At 38.7% G+C, this 26,291-nt stretch overlaps 1 protein-coding gene across 5 annotated transcripts in view; it reads left to right on the forward strand.

Annotated features, from left to right (window-relative positions):
• Positions 1-26,291, forward strand: part of AKAP7 (A-kinase anchoring protein 7) — a 75,503-nt gene that overhangs the window by 32,397 nt on the left and 16,815 nt on the right. For 3 of the 5 annotated variants that reach the window (XR_006182329.1, XM_042891465.1, XM_042891477.1), the window contains exon 7: positions 1,603-1,747. Coding sequence is in view for 4 of the 5 variants with exons in the window: in XM_042891465.1 (XP_042747399.1) it covers positions 1,603-1,747 (145 nt within the window). In the remaining variant the exon portion in view is untranslated. Of the gene's footprint in view, positions 1-1,602; positions 1,748-3,149; positions 3,726-26,189; positions 26,243-26,291 lie in introns of those variants that run through there. The other 2 variants (XM_042891492.1, XM_042891485.1) reach the window with 2 other exon arrangements.

Here is a 26,291-nt window from a genome sequence, read left to right on the forward strand (position 1 = left end):
AAATGTGCAGGTACTTAGAGAAACAAGGTTCTTCTGAAGTGAATCTTTATTGAAGTAAAAACTCAGTAGAAAGCCTTCAGTGAGCACATATTGTATGCGAGTAACTGTGAAAGGATCACAAGAAATGAGTATGTGCACTGCTTAGACAAATGGATGTTGTATAAAGGTATGTGGAAGGAGACAGCATCTATCTGCCTTGGGGCATCTGGTGGACGACCTTTTCAGTGTGGATGGGGATAATAAGAAAAGCAAGAAGCCAAAAGCAGTGGCATATGGAGACACAAGCCTGACTAACATGATTAAGGAGACAGCAACAAGAGTTAAACCTAGTCAGTCACAGTGATTGCTATGAGTTTGTGGAGTGTGGGAATGCTTATTTCCATCAGATTGTCTAGTAGAAGGCGTTGTCAAGTGGGGTGATAAGGGGAAGAGAGAAGCCATAAATGAAATGTATAGAGACACAAAGCTGTCAGGCAAATGTAATACAGGCAAAACCAAGAAACAAACCTTGCCAATGTCACTAATTGGTGGGCTGCTGGGAAAGTACAGGCAAAATAGGACATCGCAACTGTTGGTTTGTGTAAACCTTGAGGGTCCAAGATGTTAAAGGATGTTAAAGGTGAGACTACAAACTAATGGACGAACACACTGGGGAAGGGGATATTGGAGAAACAAAGGAGGGACAAAAAAGAGTGTAAAAAATCATGTAAAACAGCACTTGCTTGACCACTGAAGGCTGTCCTGTTTTATTAAATCGCCTCTTAACCAGCTGTCTGCGTAATCTTACTCCCAGTCCTGTGTGTGCTGCACGGATAAGGGGCCAGCTACTACTGGGGGGACTGGTGTGTGTCAATTTTGAGTTAGGGCAGTGTGTGAGTTCCGCAGGCCTGTTGTGTCAGTGGCTGGAGCCAGTGGAGTCTCAGTGCCAGATGCTGAAGTGAGTGGGGTCTGTCTGCTGTCTGCCCTATCTGTGGGTACAGTTGCACCAGTGTATCTTGCTGGGGCACTTTCAGTGTATGTCCTCTACACTTCTGCCTATGTCTGGGGATACGTGCTCAGCCTTCCTACCAGTGGCACCTGCACAGAGAACAGCAGTAAGTACATCCGTCACAGAGCCTGTGTCCCCACAGCGCCAATCTGTTAGGGAAAAAAAAAAAAAGGGAAAAAAAAAAAGCACATATTTTCCATTTGATGACTTTGAGAACATAAAACTGCTCTTGACAAACATTTGAGATTTTTCTCTGTAATAACTTGCCTGGTGCTGATATGGAGAATAATTTACAGTTAAGTGTTCCATGAAGACTCTTGCAAACCATTTGAAATTAAAGCACTTGCAGTGTTGTGTATGGCACATGACTGAAGAAGAATGAGTAGAAAGGAGGTTTAATGACATTTTTAATCCTTTGTTTAAGTTCTGCAGTAGATAACTGCGTAGCTGAAACAGAATATTTGGCATAGCATTGTTTCAGTACTCTTCTTTCATTTTGAAGCAAATTTCCATTTTAACAAAACCTCTAGTTAAAATGAAAACTATAGGCATTAAATGTGAAAGTTCAGTCTTCTAGCAGAACCTGTAATTGAACTTTATATTGATATTTAAAGGTGAAAAAAATTGACTCAAGCCTTTATGAAGATTATAAAAGCCATTATTTTGGAAATGAAATCCTGCATCGCTTCGATCTTTGCTCTATGTTGAAAAAAAAGCAACCCAATGGCTATTACTACTGTGAGTCCTCTGTTTTTCTTGGTAAGTACATCTTCATTTTCCTCTTTTATCAGTGATGTCTATAATTTATCTACATGAAAAACTATTCTTTCTGCAGTGTATGTTAGGAATTTTTTGTAATAATATCCATGGAGTCTGACAGAAGTCTGTCCTTCAAGTCTTGGCATGTAGATATACTGTGTAGTGCTTCTTGATGACAGCTAAAGCTTGTGGTTAACTATCCATCCCCAGTCCTATTTCTTATTCCAAAATGAGTGAGAGCTCATCTCTCTTTTGACTACAAAGGCAGCATGTGTTACCAAATTTGATTAGACACAGTAACTATGGATGATTAACAATAAGTGAAATATCTCTGGTATGGGAGAGATGCGACTTCACTTATTCATATATAAAGAGAATTTAAATGGTGTAACAGATTTAATAACTTGTCAGAGTATCATCAACACTACTGACGTTGTACAGATACCTTATGTAGAATGTTACAATGCCAGAAATTACTTTTGTCTACTCCTGCTTTATTTGAAATTTCACTCAGTAGTTATTCTAGGCTTGACTTTTAATTTTTGTCACAAATCATATATAGCTGGCATTTCAGGTGGTATGCAAAGAAGGTCTATGCACTGAGAGTCTATGAGATAAAGGCTCTATCATAAACCCTCTTAGTTCCGACTAGCTGATGGTAGAGCTTGGTTGAGACTGCTGTTATTCATATTAAGAACATGAGTTAAAATAATCTTCAGTGGAATATTTAGAAAATTTTTAGGATATTTACTTAAATACAGTCAACCCTTTCAACCTAGGCATGCATTGAGTAATTTATTACCTTGAAAGACACCATTCCCACAGTTTGGAGATCTTTAATGGGATGACAGGCTAGTAGTCGTAGAGCAAAATTAAAATTAATTGTAATTTTTTTCCCTTTCCTAATTAGGCAGGATCTTTATATGTGCTGTGTCAGATGTGAATCTTAACCGAGGTTTATAACAGGGAACAGTTCATGGTCACAGAAGGTCAACTTATGTTTTTTCTTTGTACACCTTTGATTTTATATTTTGGGTCATGTCAATGGTAATGTAGTGGTGTTGGAAGACATGGGATACTGACATTCATGCCAAAAGCTCATTTGAAGATTTAATTTGGATTTTTCCTTTAGAAATAGAAATTCAGAAATGGAGCAAAACTTTGTTTTGCATGTTGTGAATGAGCAGTGGTTCCTTTTCAACAAGAATATGGACAGTCTTAAATGTTAATAAATTGAAGTCTTCACTTTGACATACTCAAGGAAAAAGAGAACATCTGTTCTTGTGTGGTTCCTCTAACAAGAAGGAAGAAATATAAAAAATCTTTTACAGGTGTCCTCAACAACAAAATGCTTACTTAAAGACTATGATAAACTAATTCTATGATAAACTATACATGGCAGCATTTTCCAGAGTTCTGGTAATAAGCAGAAATATTCTTGACAAAAACTGACCAGAGGGATATCAACAAGCATGTCAGTGGATATAGCCTTTCCAACTTAAAAGCATCCTAGCTTTATTAATGAAAATATTCATGACCAAGGAATGGTGGAATCCTCAGAAAGAGAGAATAAAATGTACATTAGGGAAGTCTTCCAAGACCGTTGTCATCCCTTCTAGCTCAATAGAAACACCTTCATTGTAGACAGTTTTAAAGGAAAGCCATGACTTCATCTTCAAGGACTGAGAAATCTTAAAAAGAAGATAAATTCTACTTATTTTGAAGATGCATCCTTAAAGACTAAGAAATCACAAAAAGATGGGAACTTTGCAAAAGTAGCGTGTCCATTCATCCTCAAATTCTGCACAATCCTTAAAGGCACGATGAGCAAAAAAATAAAATGAAAACTGCTGATACAGGCATCTTTTCTGTCTGAGCTGATTTCAGTGGAAAGCTACAACATTCTAAGGCTTGAAATGAACAGAAATACATGGGATTAATTCAATATACTCCATTTTTTTCCCTAGCAAATACTATTCTTTCATCATAAAAAAAAAACTACACTGAGCTTGTATGCCTCATCTGCTGTTTTTCACCTACTCTTCAACATCTGAAGTTGTTCATACTTAATGCTATGTCAAAACTAACTGTAGTGGAGAAGACAAAGGGTGTTTACGAGCAGTTACTACCATCTCTTTAAGTTTCTATTGTTTGGAGCAGATTTGCATAAACACTGCTACTAAAAGGTAGTGTTGTCTCCAATACCCTATGTAGGGTGCAGGGGATAACTTGCTTTGTGCCTTGTGGTACCTTGTTTCCCTATTCTCCAACACTGATGGGGGAAGTTATTACTGATCCTCAGGTCTGTTTTGAGGAATTATTATTAAATACTTACACAATACTTTCAGCGTGCCAGTCACTTTGCAGATGCTAAATATGATTTTGTGTTAATGGTTTTGTTTGCACTTAGGCTATCTTTCTTTAAATTTACTGTTATAAAACAAATAGAAAATACTGCCTATGGTACAGATTAAAAAAAATATATAGGATGGCTCTTTAAATTAGTGTCAACAATATTGCAAAATCCAGATCAATCAAAACCAAAATTAGATTTATTTATACATTTCTCTTTCTCTCTCAGTATATATAATATTTTTTACTTGTCTTATGGATGTTTTATAGCTATATCTATGTGTATATATATCGCTAATATCTGCACATATGTTTGCACATCCAATTAGGTACTTATATATATTCAAATACTTAGAAAAAGAGAAAGTAAAGATTATTTACCATGGGACAACATTTTTCATTTGGATTAAAGTAAGGCTCAACTATTCACAAATATACTTTATAATGTTTTGGAATATGTATCTGATTAAGGAATATGGTAAATAGCTCATTATGGATAAAAGTATATTTGGTAGATATTGATGATATTATTTTGGAACATTTATTTAAATCTCTGTGCTTCTTGAACTTTTTGTGTTAGCAGCATTTGAGAATGCTAAAATGAGATAATCTTTCAGCTTTTGAGTGTGAGTGCCATTAAATGTTTTTTAACAACAGTCAATCAACTGATATTCAAAGCAAGAATCAGATGCCTCTTTGGCTGATTTGTGGTGTGATAATGCAAAAGAATTTATGGGAAGTGTAATTTTCACAGTCTGAACAGAATCCTCTGAATTGTTTTTATATGAGTACTACATCTGGCTTTCTCTAGCCATCATATTTGGATAGAAGTTCTTCAATGACATGACATTAAGAAAATGGAGCTTTCTGATCCCCATTTTCCTCAGACCCTCAGAGGGTCAACACATCTTTCCAAAATGTATGCATCTTGTTTTTCTAGTTTTGTGTACATTCTAAAGGCAATAGTAGAGGAAAAACAGCTATATTTGAACAGAGTTTAAAGCCTTTATTGTTTAATTTCAGAGAAGGAGAAACTATTTTAATGAAATTTGAAAAACTCAATATTTTAAATATTTTTTAAATGTTTTAAAAGATTATTTGAATAGGGGCTTTAGTAAACATAGCTGGCTACAGCGTTCAAGTAAACATGAGAGGGAGTCAATGCAGTTCTATCAATACATCAGAAATAGAAAAATTAAAAATTACTTATTACAGACAAGAGCTGTACCCAGCCCTAATTCTTTCTGCGTATGTGCACTCAAGCACAGGTTTTTCCTCAAAGTGCACAGAAAACGCAAAGGCAGTATTTACTTTTTGCTACTTAGAGTTTGGCCAAATTTCAAGTTTACTCATCTAATAAGATGAAAACATCTAAAAAAGGGTCAGATGTAATGCTAGAAGAGGAACACAAATCGATACACAATTAAGGGCTGCATACTGTCATTGCTATTGCTAAGAAATGCCACAACACATACCAGCTTGTAGCTGCACATTTTAAAAACGTTTAAAAATAGAGGAAGCATTAAAGCTTGATATAGACAAAGAGGTGGAACACCTGCTGAGATGTAACAATATGCACAGCAGGTGAACAAGCACTGACGGTATGTTACAGAGAAACATCCGATATCTTTAGCATAGCCTATAGACACACGTACCAGACCTCTGCATCTGCATGCCAGCCCCTCAGGGTATGTATTCAGAAGTTAGAATTTGACATGACAGTGACAATGGGGTTGAAGCTTTATTCTCAAAGCAGAGACCAGTTTATTCTTTAAAGCAAATAAACCAGCAAGCCATCAAAAAGTGCTTCTTCAGACAACTCACTGTGACACCCGTTGTATGTCACCCCAAATCTGAAAGAACAGTGAATGTTGGAACGAGGTGAGCTTCTCAATATGTACTCCCTTAGCTGAATGATGGGTCAGTTCTTTATGTCACGTTAGAGATGTTCAGTAGACCATCTGGCCATCAAAGTGATCATTATTAAATTTCCTTATGTTAAACATTACTTTGATGTTAAGTATCCTGCTTAAGTATTTTTCAGGATCTGTACATTAAGATTTTTGTAGACTTTTGTTTTAAAGAGAATGCATTTATTGTAATAAAAAATAAAATTGAATTATATATACATCAAAGGAAGCTTTCACATGCCAGGCTGTATTGCTGCTGTAAACTCTGGTAAGGTTCTCCTGAGTGGCTGCTAATAAGGTTAAATATGAGACTTCCTCTGTGATATCTTTGAGACAGAAGATCCTCAACAGTAGTCTGTACTTTGGTGGAAACCACTCATCTCTTTCTTTCTGCCCAACTAGAACTCACATGTTGGGACTGTGTGCCAGGCCAGAGGTTAGGGCTCCACTTAACACTTGCAATCTAGCAGTAGCAATCTGGAAAGTGAAATAGCAGATGACAGCCATTTAGTTGTTGTGGATAGAAGTGAAAGAATACGATAGAACAATGCTCTGTTTTCAAATAATTCTTCAAACAGGTGGGTTTTTAAACAGCAGAGCATTGGTGTGTCAGTCTCCATTTCTCTGGAACTTACGTAGAAGGCAGGTGTCCAGTCTGCTTTCTGCAGTCTCTCTGAAGTGGGAGACATCTGCAGACAGTCATTCATCCCATCCTAAAGTGCATGTCAGATAGGCAGTGCTAAGAGGTGTCTAATATAGGCAAGAAGTGGATCTGCGATAACCCCATTTAAACAGTTGTTAATATTTGTTAATTAGTTTGCTTGTTAATTATATAGATACAAAACCACACAGATTCTCAACTGAAGGATGCATTATATTTGTAAGGTTTGCATTTGAGGAGATCAATAACCTTATAAGCAGAACATGTTACAAACAAAACATATTCTTGCAGACAGCTGTTCTTAGGCCATCGGAATTGTTTAAGTAACTTTTTTAATAGCCTCGATTTAGGATGTAGTGGTGCACCTTATGCTTCCATATTACATTTTACAGTGCTAGCCAGGCAGCTGGTTTGACCCGACTGTGATTGATTTTATTCATACAGCAATTAAACATTTTCTCACATTGGACACAGCAGTGGTAAACAAGTAAATGTTGGTTTGATCGTCCAGATTCTACATCCTTTAAAATGATGCGTGTCTTTTATTGATTTCTTTTACTCTCCATAATTGCATGGCATTGAATCACTTCTAAAATTCTGAATCATCCTTTGAATTTGCCCGTTATCTGTCCTACTCCTTGTTCTATAATTTCAGAATATTCCTATTCATATTGTTTCACTTTTTAATTTTTCTTTCCTTGATGATCTATTTATAGGCTTCTAATTTCTCTACTGTATTAGGATGTGATTAACCATTCTTGTGTTTCTTGCATATCTCTGGCACGCTTCCTAAATTTTAATTAGTAACAGCAGTCATGCTGCTAATGGATAAAAATGTCTTGGGCAGCTTCACAGGGGCTATTTCTTAACATTTGCAATTAGTAATTCATTCACTGTTTGTGATGAGTTTATCCACAGCTGCTACAGTTTTATGCATACAATATGCTAAATAGCGATTTGCCTACATGTAAAGCAACAGATACCACGGGTTAATCTGTGAAGTCTTTCTTAAAAGCACTATTTGTTTGCAGTGTCATGTCATCAAATACTGACGTATAAGAGGGATTCCTTCCAATATGGCAGAGAAGCACTCACATTTTAGTTTATAACCTAAAAACCGGGTTCTTTATGGACAGTGGATAGAAAGTGGTGATCCGGTAGTTTCATACAATGAAAATATTTTCTATTCATTGCTGAGAATGGAGCGTTCCCCTAGTCATTCATTTTTTCTTGTCTTACATTAAAACTTGATGTATGCTCTCTTTAGCTTTAGTGACATATGTCATACACTACAGTTCCTCCTTTATTGATAACTTTATGCTATTGAAACATTAATCATTAGCATGGCATTTTTCATAATGATACAGCACTTTTATGTTAACTTTTTGATACCAGTTATAAGTTAAAAGCTATAGTGATAAATACTCTGTGTAAATAGGGAGGCTAACAAGTTGACTGAAATGAAATTAATCATTGTAAATATGATTTGAAAAGATTTTCATTTCAGAATGATATTTTATTGCTTCAAGGGCAACTTCTAGAGTCCCCAACATTCAGCTCTAACATTGGCAAATGTGTACAAAACTTTTCATTAGAAAGCAGCAGAGAGTCTTAAATACAGGAGCGTGATGCTTGGTGTTCAATCATGCATTTCCTAATACTCAAAGTAAAACGTCATCATCTTCCAAGATTGTTATTTGTGAGTCCATGATTACATATTATTTACTTTGTATGGGGCAGTTTTTGCAATTTTCTTTTAAAGATATTGTATTAAAATTCTAGGGCTGTCTGAAGTCTAAATGCTGGTATTTGTCTTCCTATTTTCCAATAAAAAGATGTTTGAAGCTGAGATGTTTCATGCCAGTGCTGTTATCAGCAGTGGAAACAACAAAAGTAAGACTTCCCACAAATAGCTTTCAAAATTATCTGCAGACAAGGGAAGAAAATTGATGAAGTAAACCTGACAGAAAGTACAAAAGTGTATTTCAGATCAATGAGAATATGACTCATAGTGAAAATTTTCTTGAGTAAGTAAGTAGAAGACAACTGATTTTTCATCACATAGGCTAACATGCTGTAAAGTACAATTTAAAATTACCAACCATCTTTTTTGTATGTTAAGTATTTTTACTTTACAGACATTTTTCCTCAGGCAGATGTTGGTTTCCAAACAGCTGATTCATTCTTAAATTTTTAAATAGATTGCAAATATATAACATATTGAAGTCAAGATATGCTAAATTCCTGCAATAAATAAACTGTGAGTTTATTTTTATTTATGTGAGGAGTAAATAAAATATTTAGTGTTCTTTCATTGAATATACCATTAGAAATTAGTAATTTTTTACAATTTTCCAAGCTAGAAAGTCACATCTTGTTCATGCATATTTATTCTATGGTCGTAACATCAATAGGAAGCTATATTTGACTTACTGTTATTTAATTAAGCTCTTCTGCTGTACCTGCACGGAGTGCTTTTTAGTAATTCAAAGGGCGTACTCTGAGAGGAAAAACAGTATTCTGTTGTTACAGTGTGAGTATTTTTCAATTGCTCTGACTAACTGTCCACAGCCTACCAATTATAGCAGAAAGTACTTGCTGACCAAAGACTGTTTAAAAAACTTTGTAATTTTAAAATCACTTACTCAGGGAAACAGTGGAAAAGCATTTTAATACCCAGTTAGTGTTTTCATAGCTTGTTGATTTATTTAAAGATGTTTGGGTCAGAATGCCTACATACTGAGCTTTGTTGCTTTAATCAAGAGAACAAACAAAAGGCTTCTTTACACATAAAACTGTTCCTGATTAAATACACATGGAAAATGGGTCAAGCTGAACAGGAACAAAGCACTCTTATTCCAAAATAAGAGTGTTCACATATGGAATTGACCAGAAATGGCACTTTGTATTTTAAAATGCCCAACCAACGTTAATCTGTCTTATCTTTCAAATGCAGGAAAGCTCCATATTTTTCTTTCTCCGTTTTTATCTATCGTATTGGAAACACAAAGCACTGCATGTTAAAATTTGCATCACTTAATTAGGACATATACAACCCTTGGCAGAAAGGGAGACATGTTGGTGCATATTTATTATTACAAATGTTATTTTTACTACTGTATTGCAGTTGTACTGGATCAATGTGAAGAAATCATTTCCAGAATAAAACCTTTGCTATATAAATAGGTTTATTTGTCAGGAGATGTATGGCCATTCTTTGATTAAAAAAAAAAAAAAAAAAAAAGTATATAGAAGCATTAATATAAAATCAAAGAGACAAACAAAAGCTTATGATTGTTGCAACGTGACCATATAAACACGTAAAAGCAAGTGAAAGTAATAATTATTTTACATGGCAAATATAGCTGCTTCTCATAGATGGACTTTTTTAGAAGCATAAGTTGAATTCTTTGTAGTTTTTATTGCTAGTCAATTCAGTTTTTTCAGTATTGCAGTTATCTTCTCTGACAAGTTAGCCAAGATGCATAGATGCTAATCTCCAAATCTCTCAACTGCTCTCCATAATCTGGATTAGCCATTACCTCAGTCATTTCTATCATCTAATTCTTTTGCAGTCACCTGGTTATCTAGCCTCAGCTTCTCATGTGATTCTATGTTTCTATGTGTATTTTTTTCCTTTTGAGACATATGCACAACACCGTGATAATCCTTCTTCATTACTTGGATTGGTTTGAATGTAGATAAGTAGACTGCTATATTGGTTATATATTTTTGAGGATAGTTTTTCTTAACTAGGAAAGTCATGAAGAGAGATTTTTTCTTCAAATGGGATTTAAAATATTATAACACATTTTTTCTATATAGACAGCACAAACCTATTTCAAAGTAAACCTAACTATGTACTTTGAAATACAGATGTGTAAATACCAAGGCTTTGTTTAGTTTTAAATTTGTAAATATTTTCCTGTTGAAGCACAATCTGAGTTTTTGCTGCTTCTCTGTATTATCATGCCTTATTTTTTTACTTACATTACCAATTTGTGCAGTGAAGCTGTGATTATTCAAGTTGCTTATTAGGAAAAAGGATAAGATTTTTTTAAAACTAAGTTCTTTCTGACTTTTTATGTCCTTTTATTTCTAAACTCTTCAATCACTTTCTGTCCTTTTTTCCCCATGTCTTTCACATTTTGGGATTTCATGTGGTTCAAGGCCAGTAGTGGTGAGGCATACATAATGAAATTTCAGGAAAATAATTATTTTGGAAAAAAAAACTCTGTAGTACAGTAGAGCTAGAGATAAAAATTACAGAGCACAGTGCAGTAGCCAAGTAAAAATATTTCTGAAAGTTTCGATCCTACTTAGCATCCCTCTTTATTAGATGAGTTGCAATAAATGCATGGAATTAATCAGCTGCTGATATTTAGTAAATTCACTTTTTATAGACATAACTTTTATGACAATTGTGTTTTTGTTTGAACTCTTTAGTTTTTGTCGATCACTTTAATGGAAGAATTAATTTAATTTAATGGAAGATGTTGCATTCTGTCATACACATACATTCTTCAATGTACGTTTACATAGAGCCAGACTAATCGTGGAGACATTCAAAGGCTGGACAGGGCTCTGAGCAACCTGATCAAACCATAAGTATCCCTGTTCATTGTGGGGGAGTTGGACTAGATGGCCTTTAAAGGTCCCTCCCAACTCAAACAATTTTATGAAATTCAAATGCAATGGTCCACCAGTGCAACTATATTAAAACCTTTGTGCTATTAGTGCACTTACATTAGCAATTCTCTCTACAGACTCTATCTTAAGGGCTGTTCTCCAAACAGATTTTCATTCCTGGTCATCTTGCGTGCAATGAAATATAACCCATGGACTGAATGAATGTTATCTACTCGACTGAAATGTGCATTTGATAGGTGTGTTATGTTGACAAGTCCTGTTAATCTGCGTTATAGAAGAAGCGTGTTACATGTCTATGTATAAACAAAAGTTACAATTCAAAGAAAGGAATATCTTTTGCAGACATTTGGTCCCAAAATGAGATGCTTCCATTTCTAGGCTGTTCAAAATAAGCATAAGTATACTACTACACGAGTGCTTGACTATAGTAGTATGTACATATTTTTATTCTATTTTTGGATGCAGACATATCAGTCAAAATTTTCTGTTTGGTCTTCTCTAATTTTAGTGGTATTCGTTCATTAAAGACAAATTATCAACATAAAGGGTTGGTGAGTGTGTGTGTGTGTGTGTGTGTATTTCCATGTTTGTGTATGTGCACATGCATGCATGTCTATGTACCGTAATGCAGCTATTTATTTAACTAGAAGTTGCCTTTAAGCAGCTCTTTTCTCTCTGGAAACCTTTTAACCAACTGAGCCTCCAAATTGGTGTGTTCACATGGAGAGAGTTACAAAAAGCACAAAAGAAATGCATTTGAAAAAGCATGCATTTTTGAGCATTCTTTGACTGTTGGACTGTCACCGTTCTTGACATACCAAAGCTGCTTCCTGCCAGTCCTGTGGATTACAGATTACCCACTACATGCAGGCTCTGGACTGAGTAAAGCCCAGATGTTCTTTCTCACATGTACAGTTAGTACATGATTCATTAAAATGTTCTTGTACTTGGAAACAGTTCAGAGTTTCCTAGACTGACATGTTTGTGAATGTCCATTTAAAAGATTATCTTTTATATGTGAGCTTACTTTTTAAGCTATGCTTTATTTTGCATTCTTGCTTAAAAGCTTCTTTAGCACATTAATGAAAAGTTCATTTTTAGCATTGTAAGTAAAATAAATACATAAATCTTATTAATTAGTGCAGAACGGTATTTTAAAAATAAACATCAATACCAAAGGTGTAACCAGTGATCTCCTCTACAAGCTTTTTGTTTCTAGGAGTAAATGCAGTTTTAGTTTCTACAGCACACAAAAATGTTATGCAAATAAATAGTATCCAGAGCAAAGGAAACCACTTTAGTTTTTATAAAGCTTGACTACATTTTATAAAGAAATATTTTCAATAGACTCAGGAAGGGAGAATGGATTTATTATTTTGCTTAATAGATATTGTATGTTCTTGTTTTGACAGTAAGTACAGAATCCCTTTCCTTTTTTTCTTATCTTTATAAATACCACTGTGTTATTTGAGTGAAGAAATATATAGGAATGTCTGCTCAGTTGCTTATGGTGTCTATGTAGGTGTCTCAGTCACAGCTCTTTTTTAAGAATTAAGATATTTTTCTCAAAATTGTATCATTTTTCTACAAATAAAATAGGTGTGTATGAAACTGTATGACCAAATGACCTCTAGAGGTCCCTTCCAATCTCAGCCATTCTGCAATTCTGTAATTTGGTGATAGCAGGAATCTGCCTATGTCTAACCAAAAGGAGTTCCGTTTGCAGCCACCCAAGAAAGCAAAAGCTAGCTGGCTTTCCAAAATCTCCTTTGCTTTCCATTTAGAGTGAATTTTCTGCTTTGCTGTCGAAGAAACCATGGAGGAGAATATCATAAGAAAGCAGTTAGTGTTACTGCCTCTCTGGATCTTTTACCAGAGACTATCTGGCACATTTCTTTGTGATAATGAATCCAATAGATGAACACACAGGCAGTGTGGCAACTGCAGTACTCTCGCAGTGTGGTAAAAAGACATTTTGCCTGCAGGCAGTAGTCAAAGCCCTGGCAGTGGTGGAGGTCTGGCTGTTGGGAAGATGAAGCTGCTTTCTCCCTCACTGGTGTGGAGGAAGCTAGAACTCAGCTGAGCACATTCAGAAGTTGAGACTTCTTTTTGGAAAACCATGAGACAGAATGTGTTACATGTTTCAAAGGAAGGGGTGTCAAAGTTAATCCTTTATTTTCCTAATATTTTTTTCTTTATACTCTGAACAGGTTAAGGTGTGCAGTTTATTAAAGTTCACAGCTGTTAGATTTCAGTGAACTGGTATTGTCTAATTTCATAGACTTGTACACATTGAGTCTCATGAGGCAGTCACATGAATCTCATGTGATTTGCTCTGCCCTTAAAGCAGGAGGGATTTGCTCCCCCTACCCCCGGCTAGAGGTTCAGGGACATGAAAGTTGACAGAAGCCGGTCTGCCAGTGAAGTCTGAAGCAAAGAGCTTGCTGAGTTCGTCAGTCTGTTGAAGCCAGTTCTCCCTTCTCATTTATTTAGGGGCTACACTCTTCTCGGCCTGTCTCTTCTGACCAGTGTACATGTAGGACCTGTTGTTATTTTCTACATCTTTTGTGAACTTCAGTTCCACCTGCACCTGTGTTTTCCTGATCCCATCCCTGCACGTTCGGACATCGCTGTATTCTGCCCAGGGCGCATGTCTCTGCTTCCACTGATTGTACATTTCCTTCTTTTCCCTCTGTTTGACCAGCAGGTCAAACTCAGCTATGGTGATTTCCTGCCTCCTGTGCTTGATTTCTTCTGCTGGAGGACAGAGAGCTCCTGTGCTCTCAGAAAGGTGTCTTTTAAAGAGCTACCAGCTCTGTTCCATTTCTGTTCCCTAAGGACAATTTCCCAGGGGAACTTATCCAGTAATTCCTTAAACAGCCTGAAGGTTCTCTGCAGAAGCTCAGGGTCCTGACTGCTCTTTGCCAGGCCCATGTCCCTCAAAATCACAAACTTGACCAGGGCATGGTCAGTACAGTTCAAACTGCCTCCAATCTTAACTTAATGACTTCCTCTGCAGTGGTGAGCACGGGTTCAGTAATACTTCACCTCTGGTTGGTCTCCCATTACCTGGGACCAGGAAGTTATCCTCAACACACTCCGAGAGTCTGCTGGATTGTTTGCACTGTGCCATGTTGCTTTCCCAGCAGATATCTGGGTTGTGTGAAATCCCTCATCAGTATGAGAGTTTGTGATCATGACGCCCTCTTGTAGCAGAAGCAAGAAGGCCTTGTCAATGCAGCAAAGAACATCACACTGTGCCATGTTGATACTGCATTTTATTTTGAATGTAGAAAGTTGGCATGTTTGAATGCCAAAAAGATAAAGAAATTTGAGAACATCTAACAACTTGGTAGCCAAGTTTTCCCGTTCATTAAAATAAGTATTGTTAAATGCTTAACATAATCAGGAAAACAATGCAAATACTCAAACCATCATTTGGACAAAAATAAAAAAAAAAAAAAAATCAGAACCCCTCTAAAAAAAATACAGCATTAATTTGTTGGAAATGAAGGTGTACCTAGCTTAAGTATTTGAATATAGTCATTTAGAACCTCACCACTGTTTTTAAAATTTGTTTAATTTCTATCCACAGAAGAAAAAGTCTTTTTACTTTACTATATGAGATATGTTAGAAGGAAGGCAACATTTTTATTTTCTCCTTAATCTTTTTTAGTATGCTCACAGTCAGGTTAACTCCTAGTTAACCATCAGTGAACAATGATAGCTGTCTCTAACTACTTACTGCTAGGGACATAGCTTTTCAAACTTCATTACCCTCAGCTCTTTTAGAATGAAAAAGTTCACAGGTGCAAGCATTTTTGCCCTAAATTAAATTTCCGTGTTTTTTTCACATTGCATTTGGTAATTTTTATTAAGCTGAAAGATTCAAGGGTTTTTTTTGTTTGCTTGTTTGTTTGTTGTGGTTTTGGAGGGTTTTTTCTCTGTCTCTAACTAATGTGTCCTTCACTCAAATTGAGCCAATAGGAGTTCTGGATTAAAGGAATGCTTGAAAGTACTCAGAGGCTCAGGCCTGTAAAGTGAGCCTTGGAAAGAGCCTGAAGTATGAGGTGTGTCTTCCCCTAGCTTTTCACATTGTCATACTCACAGGGCTTATCTATACATTTCCTTTATCAAGGAGAACATTCACATATGCTGGAGTTCTCTAGGAAGCCCATCTCATACACCTACCCTCTGCTTAGGCAAAATCACTGCCAGAGCTGGTGTGATGCATTAGGGCACGTACCACGGACGTGTTCACTGCAAGAAAGGGTTCTGTCTGTACTCCTGAATTTAAGGTTTTCACCCAGAAGAGCTTGTGACTCATTCCAAACATGGCTCTGAATGCATTCCTGAGCGTAAGCAATCTGGGCAGTTGGCAGATTTGGTCTTGAGCCTCGCCTTCAGGTTACACTTAAAATAGAAGTCAGGCATATCAGTGGCTGAGTTTTCAGCCTTTGTGGAAAAGGTACAGTATGTTCAGCAAGTCGAAGTCTGAGAGGCAGTAATTTACAGTGAATAAAAGCAAGATTCTCTCTCTAGAAGGCAGTGTTGTAAAACATATATTAGCAGTTAGACATCCCTGGAAGCATATATTTTAATGTAGTTTTAAAAAGCAAAGCTAAAATAGGCACTTCTATTTTAGAATGCAAATGCCAACGCAGTATCTTTTTTTCCCTGTAGCAGATGTTTCTAGGGATATGCTTAAACCATAAGAATAAGAAAATCAAACACTTTAAAATCAATTTGGTTTAGTCATTTAAGCTTTTTCTCTGTAAAAAAAATAAAAATCAAATGGAATTCTTTTCAGAAGGGCACAATGGAAATTCTGATGGAATTAACACTGCATTATAAATCAAGTGTCAAATAAATGGGAGTATAGTCTGCAGTGTTAAGTGCAGCAGGAAAATGTTTGCATTTCAAGAAGTCCAACAGAAGGCATGTAGTTGTAAAGGCTTCCTCATTTGTTTCTGCTTATTTCTTCTTGACAGAGATTGTAGTCTTGAACTGATAGATGCTCAAAAAACAATTCCTGACAGTGGTAGACAATCTGATACCTATACACACATAGAGAGAGATACCCAGGCTTGGGAACAGCTTATGTTCCTTCTGGATGGATGACAGTATTCAAAAGCATTAAGAAGGCTGAAATTATCCTTGCCTGGAATTGATACCTTTTATTTTTCTTTGTCTGCTCTGAAAGAGACACTTTCTGAGATTAAAAATGATAATTTCTGATTGGTAAAAGCCAATAGTTCTGCTTGCTGGTTCTGTACCAGCTCAACTTGGCTAGTCTAGGCAGGCATCCTTGTTAAGGGCGCTACCTTGCCCTTCCTTGCCTGGAGAAAAGCCTCCCATCAGCTATAGCCCCAAGGACCCTCCAGCTTGTCTGCCTCTCAACAAAACAGGTACCTGTGTATTGTAGGGCTTGTTTTCTTTTTCTAATGCTGTGGCTGCTCAGGCCTCATGTGACTACAGTTGTTATAATTAGATATCCAGTCACATTTCTGTGCCTGTGACAGCTTTATGTATCTCACCAAAATTTCAAGAAGTGTCAAAACAGAATGAACTAAAGCTGACAAGCACTGATTTATGATCAGTCACACTTCTGGCAGTGAATATGTGCTCAAATATCTAAACGGACCATATCCAGCTGTGAAAGTGACTTCATGGTCCCTGCTCTCACCTGCACATTGCAGCACCACAGGCTGATCTGGACAGAGCCCTCCTTGAATCCCCTTTCATCAGATGATTTTGAGTGAGATCACACTGCATATGTGGGAAATCCAGGGTATCAGGCCCAGCCAGCATGGGTTCACAAAAGGCAGGTCCTGCTTGACCAACTTCTGTGATCTTTCTGTGATCAAATGACCTGCCTGATGGATGAAAGGAAGGCTGTTGGTGTAGTCTACCTAGACTTCAGCAAGGCCTTTGACACTGTCTCCCACTGTATTCTCCTGGAGAAGCTGGCAGCCTGTGGCTTGGACAAGAACACTCTTTGGTGAGTAAAGAACTGGCTGGAGGGCTGGGCCCAGAGAGAGGTGGTGAATAGAGTTAAATCCACTGATCACAAGTGGTGTTCCCCAGGGATCAGTACTGGGGCCTGTCCTGTTCAGTATCTTTATGGATGACCTGGATGAGGGCTTTGAGTTCACCCTCATTAAGTTTGCAGATGACACCAAGTTGGAAGGAAGTGTCAATCTGCCTGGGTGTAAGAAGGCCCAACAGAGGGATCTAGGCAGGTCACTGGGCTGAGGCCACTGGGATGAAGCCAGGTCCTGCACCTTGGCCACAACAAGCCCATGGAACAATGCAGGCTTGGAGCAGAGTGGCTGGAAGACTGTGTGGAAAAAATGGACCTGGGGGAGTCAGTCAACACTGAGCTGAATATGGACCAGCAGTTTGTCAACTTAGCCAAGAAGGCCAAGGGCATCCTGGCTTGTATCGGAAATAGTGTTGCCAGCAGGAGCAGGGAGTAATCATCCGCCTGTACTCATCTATGGTGAGGCCACACCTTGAGTACTGTGCTCAGTTTTGGGCCCCTCAGTGGAGGGTAGATGGTCATTGATGCCCTGGAGCAGGTTCAGAGAAGGGCAATGAAGCTGGTGAGGAATCTGAAGCACAAGTATTATGGGGAGCAGCTGGGGGAACTGGGATTGTTTAGTCTGGAGAAGAGGAGGCTCAGGGGAGACTTTATTGCTCCCTGAAATTACCTGAAAGGAGCCTGTGACAAGGTGGGAGTCAGCCCTTTCTCCCAGGTAACTACCAATAGGACAACAAGGAGTGGCCTCAAGTTGTGCTGGGGAAGGTTCCGTTTGGATATTAGGAAAAAAATCTTCTCCAAAAGAGTGGTCAGGTGCTATAGAAAAGGCCCAGGAAGACGACTGAGTTACCATGCCGGGAGGTGTTCAAGAAGCATTAAGATGTGGTTTTAAGGGACATGCTCTACTGGGGAAATATTGGTGGTAGATGGATGGTTGGACTACATGATCTTGGAGGTCTTTTTTAACCTTGGTGATTCTGTGATTTTGTTATTCTATTTCTTTTCTGTACTTGCATTTGTGATTATGTGCTTTGTTAGGTTTGGCTGAAAGATGGCTTGTATATATGAAAGAGATCTGTCACTGGTTGTGACTGTTCCAAAATTGATATTGTCTACTTAACATCTCTGAATTGCCAGGACTGCTTAGAAGGAGAAGAGCAACCAGAAGAGAACTGATTGCTACATGTTTGAAGTATTTTATGCTTCATGTGCTGCTTTGTATAACGTTATCCAAAAGATGACAGCACCCCAAGTTCTCTATTCATTCAAATACTGCATAGACAGGATATATAGGAGATTGTGCCCGCTAAATGTATGCTATTGTTTGCTGTATTACTCAAATGTTTCTGATTTTTTTTAACATTTCCTAATGGAGAAAATTTATTTTTCTCCATAAAATATTGCCTGTGTTCCTGTTTTGATCCTGAACAGTGTGGAAGGACCTTCTGGCTCTTAGACATAGCCTCTGTGCTTTGATGACTGGCTTCACGAATGCCCTGTAGTATTCACGTTTAATTCACTTGCATAGCAGAATGTGGGTCATGTGCGTTCTTTCTGCTCTTGATTGGGCTGACAGCATCTTCTCAGATGAGGGCACTGCACAGCTGAAGAGAATTCCTATGAATGTAGAACTTGCAGTATGAGCCGAACTTTTACAAGACGTGGGCACCCACAGCACTAATGCCCGCAGCACTGTGATTATTTCTCACCTCCACCCGCGATCGGGCCGGGGCTGGAGCCGTGTGATGGGGGCGGGCCAATGGGCGGAGGCTCCCTCTCCCTGTCTGTCCCTCCGCCCACCCCGTGCCGCGGCCGCCGGCAGCGGGAGCCGAGCGGGCGGGAGGCGGTGGAGCTCTGTTCGGTCCGCACCCAGTCGAGCTCGCGGCAGGCAGAGGGGCGCGGGGAGCGCTGCGTGGCTGCTGCCATGGGGCAGCTCTGCTGCTTCCCCTTCTCGAGAGGCGAGGAGAAGATCAGTAAGTGCCGCTGGGCGTGCTGCCCGTGTCGGGGAGTTTAAAGAGGAGAGCCGGCTGGAATTCCGCGGGTGGGATTTGTTCCTTTCTGAATAGGTGGTGACAGACTGGACAATATTTCTGCTAAGTAGATTATGATTTCTTTGTAATACAGCTGAGTAATTACGTCTAATTGTATTTGTGTTCTGGCAAGCCATCTCCATAGGCAGAAGCAGTCTAAGTGAACGTTTCAGTATTCCTTGTTAGCGGCATTTAACATGCGAGGTGCAGGGCAGGACGCAGAGGTCCCACTGCTGTGAGCATGGCACAAGGCTGGCGGTGCTCCCCGCACCAGGCGGGCTGTGACTGCAGGGCAGGGGACTGACGGCTGGCAGAGCCCAGCAGTCCTCTTTGTGTGGGTGCTGCGGGAGCCCGCACAACGATCAGCTGACATGCAGCACAGTGGCAGCACAGTGTGTGTCCGGCTAGCACGTCCTAGTGACCAACAGGCGCAGCACTTCTCTTTGGTTTTTGGCTGAGCAAACCCATGTTGGATAGGAGGAAGCGATTTCTGATTGCTTTACCCTTTGGTGCGCCTAGTCACGCAGGCTAATTTGGCTGGAGTGTTGTTTCTACTCAGTTATGTGCTGAAAATTGTGTTTGTCTTAAGTGTGGTTACACAATAATATTCTCACTCTTGACTTGCTGTTGGGTGAAATATTTGTAACCTTTCTTCTAGAGGTTGTAGCCAAATTTCTGTCACACTCCTCCTGAAACCAGTTTTAACTGAATTCACATAATGCATTGGCCGTAAGCTAGAGAATCTCCTTTTATAGGTCTGGTTTGTATTCGTTTTTGTTCCTCAGGAAGCTGTCCAGGCATAAATAAAATCAGAGGAGGTATCATCAGTCAAAATCATGTGTACACCACCGATGCCATATATCTAGAAGACAGCCTGAAGGAGTCTGCTGTTCATAGGTGTCTTTCCTTAACAGGTCATGGGATGAGGATGACTGTTATATATTTTGCATGGGGAATATGACTGAACATTTTATACTTCAGAACTCTTTTTTAGCGTATAGCAAGTATAGATTTCCTTTGTGTGAGAAGCAAGTTGCTAGTGCTCCTCATTTCTAATGCACAGAGCAGAGGGGCACAGACAGCATTAGCAAGTGTGCTTTGAGACTGTTGTGCTGACAGAGAACCAAAGATACACGAGGGGTGGGTCCTCCTGCATCCCACTGCTCTCAATCCTCTCACGCTGCCACCTCTGTGCTTCCTCTCAGGCATCCCTTGTCATGCACCAGCTTTCCTCCTATGAGTTCTGTGAACAACACACAGTGTGTATAGCATTTAGCACGACGTGACCTGAAGCTGCTTGTGATCTGACAGTGGTGTTTGGGGATTGCACTGTGGCAAAATGAGAAGAGCATTGGAAGGGTAGGCTTGGGGCCTGCAGTGTCTGATGTGGGTGGCACATGCCCTGGGGAGGGGGAATAGGCACCGTTATATGGCACAGCTATGGGTAACTGAAGTGGGGAGGTCTGGTGATGGCTGAGATAAGAGTGTGGTGTCTGACGTGGAGATAAAAAACACAGAGGCAGCACTGCTCTTTGTGTGGGAAGGAGGTGTGCTGAGATACCTTGGAAAGAGAAAAGTAGCGGAAGTGTTTGACAAGGGTAGTAAGTATTGGGCTTTGCCTTCAGCCCAGCACAGCCTGGTAAGAGAGAGAAGGAAAGAGCCAGAACTGTCCCTGTGTGTGCCAGCGCTGATTCTCATGTCCCATGGCTTTGAGCCCAGCATGCCATGTGTTGCCCTGCCCTCCGTAGCTGCTGTGTCAGCGGTTGCTGCCTCGATCGCTGCTCTGTGACAGCCCTGCCTGGCACTACAGGCATATGAGGGGAGGAAGGGAATGGCATTCATGTATGTTTGTCATCTTCTGTCATGCTATCATGATGGCCTTTAAACTGATTGTGCTGGGAAATTAACCTGAGCTTTTTATTTCCCTTGTGACAGTAACAATTGCCTGGTTGTTTTGCACTAGAAACAATGAAGTTGGTAGGGCCATCAAAATTTGGCTTCCTATTCCTAAGAAGAGACTTCTTAAAAAAAGTGTAAATTCCAAAAATACACTATGGAGTATATTATGTATGTGTATGTGGTCTACAAATTCTTGATATTTCTGTGGTCATAAAGGAATTCTCTCCATGATAACCCTGGAGTTAGGCCTGGCATTGGTTTGCCTATGTTAGTGCTAAACATGTTGGTTTTTTTTGTTTCATTTTCTCTCTATTATTCCATGCTTCAGTGCCTATTAGGAATTAATTACAGTGAATGTGTGAAGCTAAAGGTACCACCTCATTGTTTTCAATACATTTATTCCTTTCTTCCTTTGACTAAATTTTACTTGAAGTGCATCTTTGGTACATGCTGAGAAATTGCTTAATCATGTGTTTATTTGATATATACAAGTTCATAAACACACACTACATTTAAAACATATGGTACTGTGGTGGCTATGTATATGCTCAGGATTACCATACATATGTAATAAATGTTTGCATGTGATGCTTTTTTGTGTGTGTGGTTAAAAAAAAAAAAGAAAGCGTTTTATGAAATAAGTGGTGTTAAACTTCATGTTAGCCCATTCGCTACCTGGTTTGAGTCTTTCATGAATTAGCATGATTTAAAAAAAAAAAAAAAAAAAAAAAGAGACTTGTAAATATTAAACATATACAAAATTACGTATCAGACAATTAGTGATATGATCATCACAGTAGAATATGAAACTTATTTGCACTGTAGAAGTTGAAACTTGCATCTTGGCAGGGCAGAGCATAACAATTTGAGCATTTATGTTTTGATTTAACGAGATCAAGCATTTAGTGCAGAGTAGCTGTCAAACAATAAATTATTACTTATGATATAGATTGAATATAATACCTGAAAATAGATGTGGAAGTAAGTAAATTAATACAGGGACTGGGGCTGCATACTGTCTAGGCAGGAGCAAGGGAAGCTGAAACGCACAGCCTGGCCAGCAAAATTCAATCTTGCTCTTTTGGGTTTGACCCAAAACTGCCAAAATACATCAAACTAGGGATTGCTTTCCAGAGTAAACGAAGGGTCAGTGGGCAAAATTTGATCGTTTTATTTAAGTAAGTCTTGAATTAATTTTGAAAATTCTAAAAGTTATGGTTGTAAATCAGTGAGTTGACTAAACTTTTAATGTGTCGGATAGGGGTTGACATGAATTATTTTGTGTTTGTACTACATCCACAGAAAAGATGTATTGTCCAGCCTTCTGTCATGAGAGGCAGGACAGGTTTGCCTACCACAAGCAGTAAGTCAGTCTTTGTTGTTAAACGGTCCTTGAATGCTTGCCAAGCTGTCTAACTGGTTTCTGATACTGGTAGCTGCTTGTCCAGCAGGCACATGTATTGGTGCATGACATTTTCACTTTCTTTTTCTGAGATTTTAACTCCTGGCTGCTCAAGCTGATGGCCATTCAGATACCAGGAAGGCCCTACAGTTTTCCTATCTTCTTCCCTGTATATGACAACACACGCTCATTATCTGAACTTGGTAAATCCTCCATTCTTCAGTGCTTCTATTCTTTCTGGTCTTGACATTCTTTCTGGGCAATATTGTTTCAATTCCTACACATCTTCATATGTGTAGGATATGAAGATATGTGCAACAAAGTTATGCATGATGTGGATAAAGAAACAAACAATTTGAAGGAGAGGTATGTGTGTTCCTCAAAACGACAGCTTGAATAATAATTAGGTGTTGTTAATCTTTTTTTTTTCCACTCATAAAGCTTCTGAGTGACTACAGTGAGGTTTCTAACGTTGCTTCCATTTTCTGCTGGAAGAAAATGGGCACAGGAGACAACAATACCACAGACTTTCTAAACAGTAAAGAAATATGGTGCAATGCTGAAAAACATGTCATGATTGTGTCGTTAGTTCCTTTAGGATTTGGTGGCCCCATCCAAAACTAATTGCTTAATACTTATAAGTCAAAGTTGAAAAGTACACAGATCTCTCTCCTGCTGCCAATGATGTTAGGCTTAATGATCAAGGCTGTGAGCCTAAGCAAGATTCGGTGATATCCAAGGCTGTCATTCGTGTTTGTGAAGTATGATTGTGGATACTTGTTTGTCGAATCTTGGGATTCACGTTGGTTTAGGAAATAATTCCTGCAGTAATGGGGGAATTGTACGTATCAATGCAGAAAAAGAGAAAGCAGAGATTTAGAGAAAATCTGGCGGGTAAAACAGAGGAGTTCGTTGTACTGGTAAGTTCAGCTTCATTGCAAGGTGTCCTAGAGGGGGTGGTAGAAGAACAAGCTTTCAAATAGGAGGAAGCAGACTTGAAAACAAAAAACAAAGAAACCCACAAAAACAAATAAAGCACCAACAACATATATGCCTACTTATGGCCTCAAAAACAGAAAAGTGTAGTTATCTTGAAAAGAATAAAAATAAAGGTGACTGCAAAAGTGGGGATTGTAGAATAACATTAGGTGTATCCTTATGCCTTTATGCAAGCCTTCCTCAAACTGAAATGTCCCTACATTGTATTTATTTAATTAAAATTACTTATTGCTTTTAGAAAGTAGCCCTGCAAGGTACGAACACACATTGCTGAATTTTTTTTCTACTATCTATAATTGTTTCAGCTATATTTGGCATTTGATTGAAAACAGAAAATCTTTTTTTTTTCTCTCCCTTTATGTTTAATAGAAAGATAAGTAAAAATTTAGTCCTATAAGCATAAGTATCCTATGGTAAGAAATTGACCTTTTGAATTCAGTTTTTGTGTCAATTTTTATTTGAGTGTAAGGAATTCTGGAGCACAGAACTATATTATTTTTAGAATTAGGCTACATTTTCGTATTTCATGAAGGTACAGCAGACTGTCTTACTTTATAATGTGTTAGACTGCAGATGTTGGGATCCCTTCCACATTTCTGTCAGGATGTTTTATGTTAAATGAATTACAACTAGGAATTCTGGACATGAATCGAGTCAAGTGCGATTGCCTTGCTATTAAATTATGTTACTGGGGGTGGAGGGAGGCGGAGCAGCAGTGTTTATTACAGAGTTTATTTAGAAAAATGGCAGAAGTGCTGCTTTCCTGAGTAGAAACATGAGCAAAGGCAGGAAGTTCTTAGGTACGTAATCAAAAAAAAGTCCACGGTAATATGTAACTGCTTTTAAATAATTTAAATTGTGGTTTTGGTTAGAAGTAAAATCTTTCATGTAACATGTACTTACATATCAAATGAAAATGTGTATGAAGCCTAAGACCTTGTGTGGAGGTGCTTAGGACCACAGTGATCCTTTTCTGCTGAACGCTGAGAAACTTCAATGAAGTCTTTAACCAAACCTATCTTTATTAAAGGAGTCATCATATCTATACTAAAGGAGCCCATCAGAAGAGGGGTGGCCAGCAGGGACAGGGAGGTGATTGTCCCCTTCTACTCTGCTCTTGTACTCATCTGGAGTACTGTGTCCAGGTCTGGAGCTCCCAGTGTAAGAAAGACAGGGAGCTGTTGGAGAGGGTCCAGAGGAGAGCCACAAAGATGATCAGGGGACTGGAGCACCTCCTCTATGAAGACAGGCGGAGGGAGCTGGACTTGTTCAGCCTGGAGAAAAGAAGGCTGTAGGGTGACCTCATTGCAGCCTTTCAGTACCTAAAGGGAGCCTACAAACAGGAGGGGAATCAACTCTTTGAAAGGGTAGATAACAGCAGGATAAGAGGAAATGGTTTTAAGGTGAGGGAGGGAAGATTTAGGTTGGATGTCAGGGGAAAGTTCTTTACAGAGAAAGTGGTTAGGCCCTGGAATGGGCTGCCCAGGGAGGTTGTGGATGCCCCGTCCCTGGAGATGTTCAAGGCCAGGTTGGATGGGGCCCTGGGCAGCCTGGTCTAGTATTAAATGGGGAGGTTGGTTGCCCTGCCTGTGGCAGGGGGGTTGGAACTTCATGGACCCTTTGGCCATTCTGTGATTCTGAGTTAAAGAATTACCTTTGAGAAGTTAGGAGGAATTTTCAGTTATAGTAAAGGGAAGACCAGGATGATCTAATTGGTGTAGGTGACTAGTTCAGTGGTGGGACACATACCAACATTTCTCCTTGATCACAGTGAGAAGAGATGGAAAAAGGGTGAAGAGTAATAAGAAAATTCAGAAGAACCTGATGGAAAACTTTGAGACAGAGTGCTAAAATGTCATGTTAATATATTTGAAACTTTTATGAACTCAAGGGTCTCATTGTCAAAAAGTGTATGATCGGAGAATCAATCACCAAGCAACTTGTGACTCAGTAGAGCAAGATGAGAAAAGTGCTGAGATCACTGAGTGCTACAGTCTGTTACAGCAATACCTTGATTGTTTCTTTCTTCCACAACCTCAATGGGAGCCTGCTGCAGAAAATGTCTGTTCTGATGGTGAAGACCCTTTGAAAACTTCCCTTCTGGATTTATTTGTGGCCAGTTTGTTGCAATCTACTGTATGAGCATTGACCATTAGCTCAAGCATCTAAGGGTAAATAGTTTAATGTCATTTTATAATAAGCACAATTGTGAAATCACTGCTGTGAATAAGTGGTCAAAATAAGGACGTTTTTGACTTTTGAATGACACGCATGATTTTGTATACATGTTTGCATAGGTTCATTGTATTGTGTTGAAATCATATGTTTGATTTCCATACTGAGGCCAAGAGCCTCTATTTGCAAGCTACTTTTCATGTGAAAACCTCCACAACTGTTAGCTTCCAAAAATCTGTTTAAATTACAGGCAGAGTGGAGTGTAATGTAACAATGCCTTTAATGCTCCCGTTTGCTGTGATTATATTCATCTTGGCCCAGATGTAGGAACTGTGTGATACTTGGCATGCCCACCTCTTGGATAAGACCATGGAGTTGAAAACTGGACACATATTTGGTAATCCTGCCAGTGCCTTGTAGTGG

The sequence above is a fragment of the Lagopus leucura genome, unplaced genomic scaffold (genome assembly GCF_019238085.1).
Source record: "Lagopus leucura isolate 7727_CA_CO unplaced genomic scaffold, USGS_WTPT01 Super-Scaffold_73, whole genome shotgun sequence".
Taxonomy (NCBI): Eukaryota; Metazoa; Chordata; class Aves; order Galliformes; family Phasianidae; genus Lagopus; species Lagopus leucura.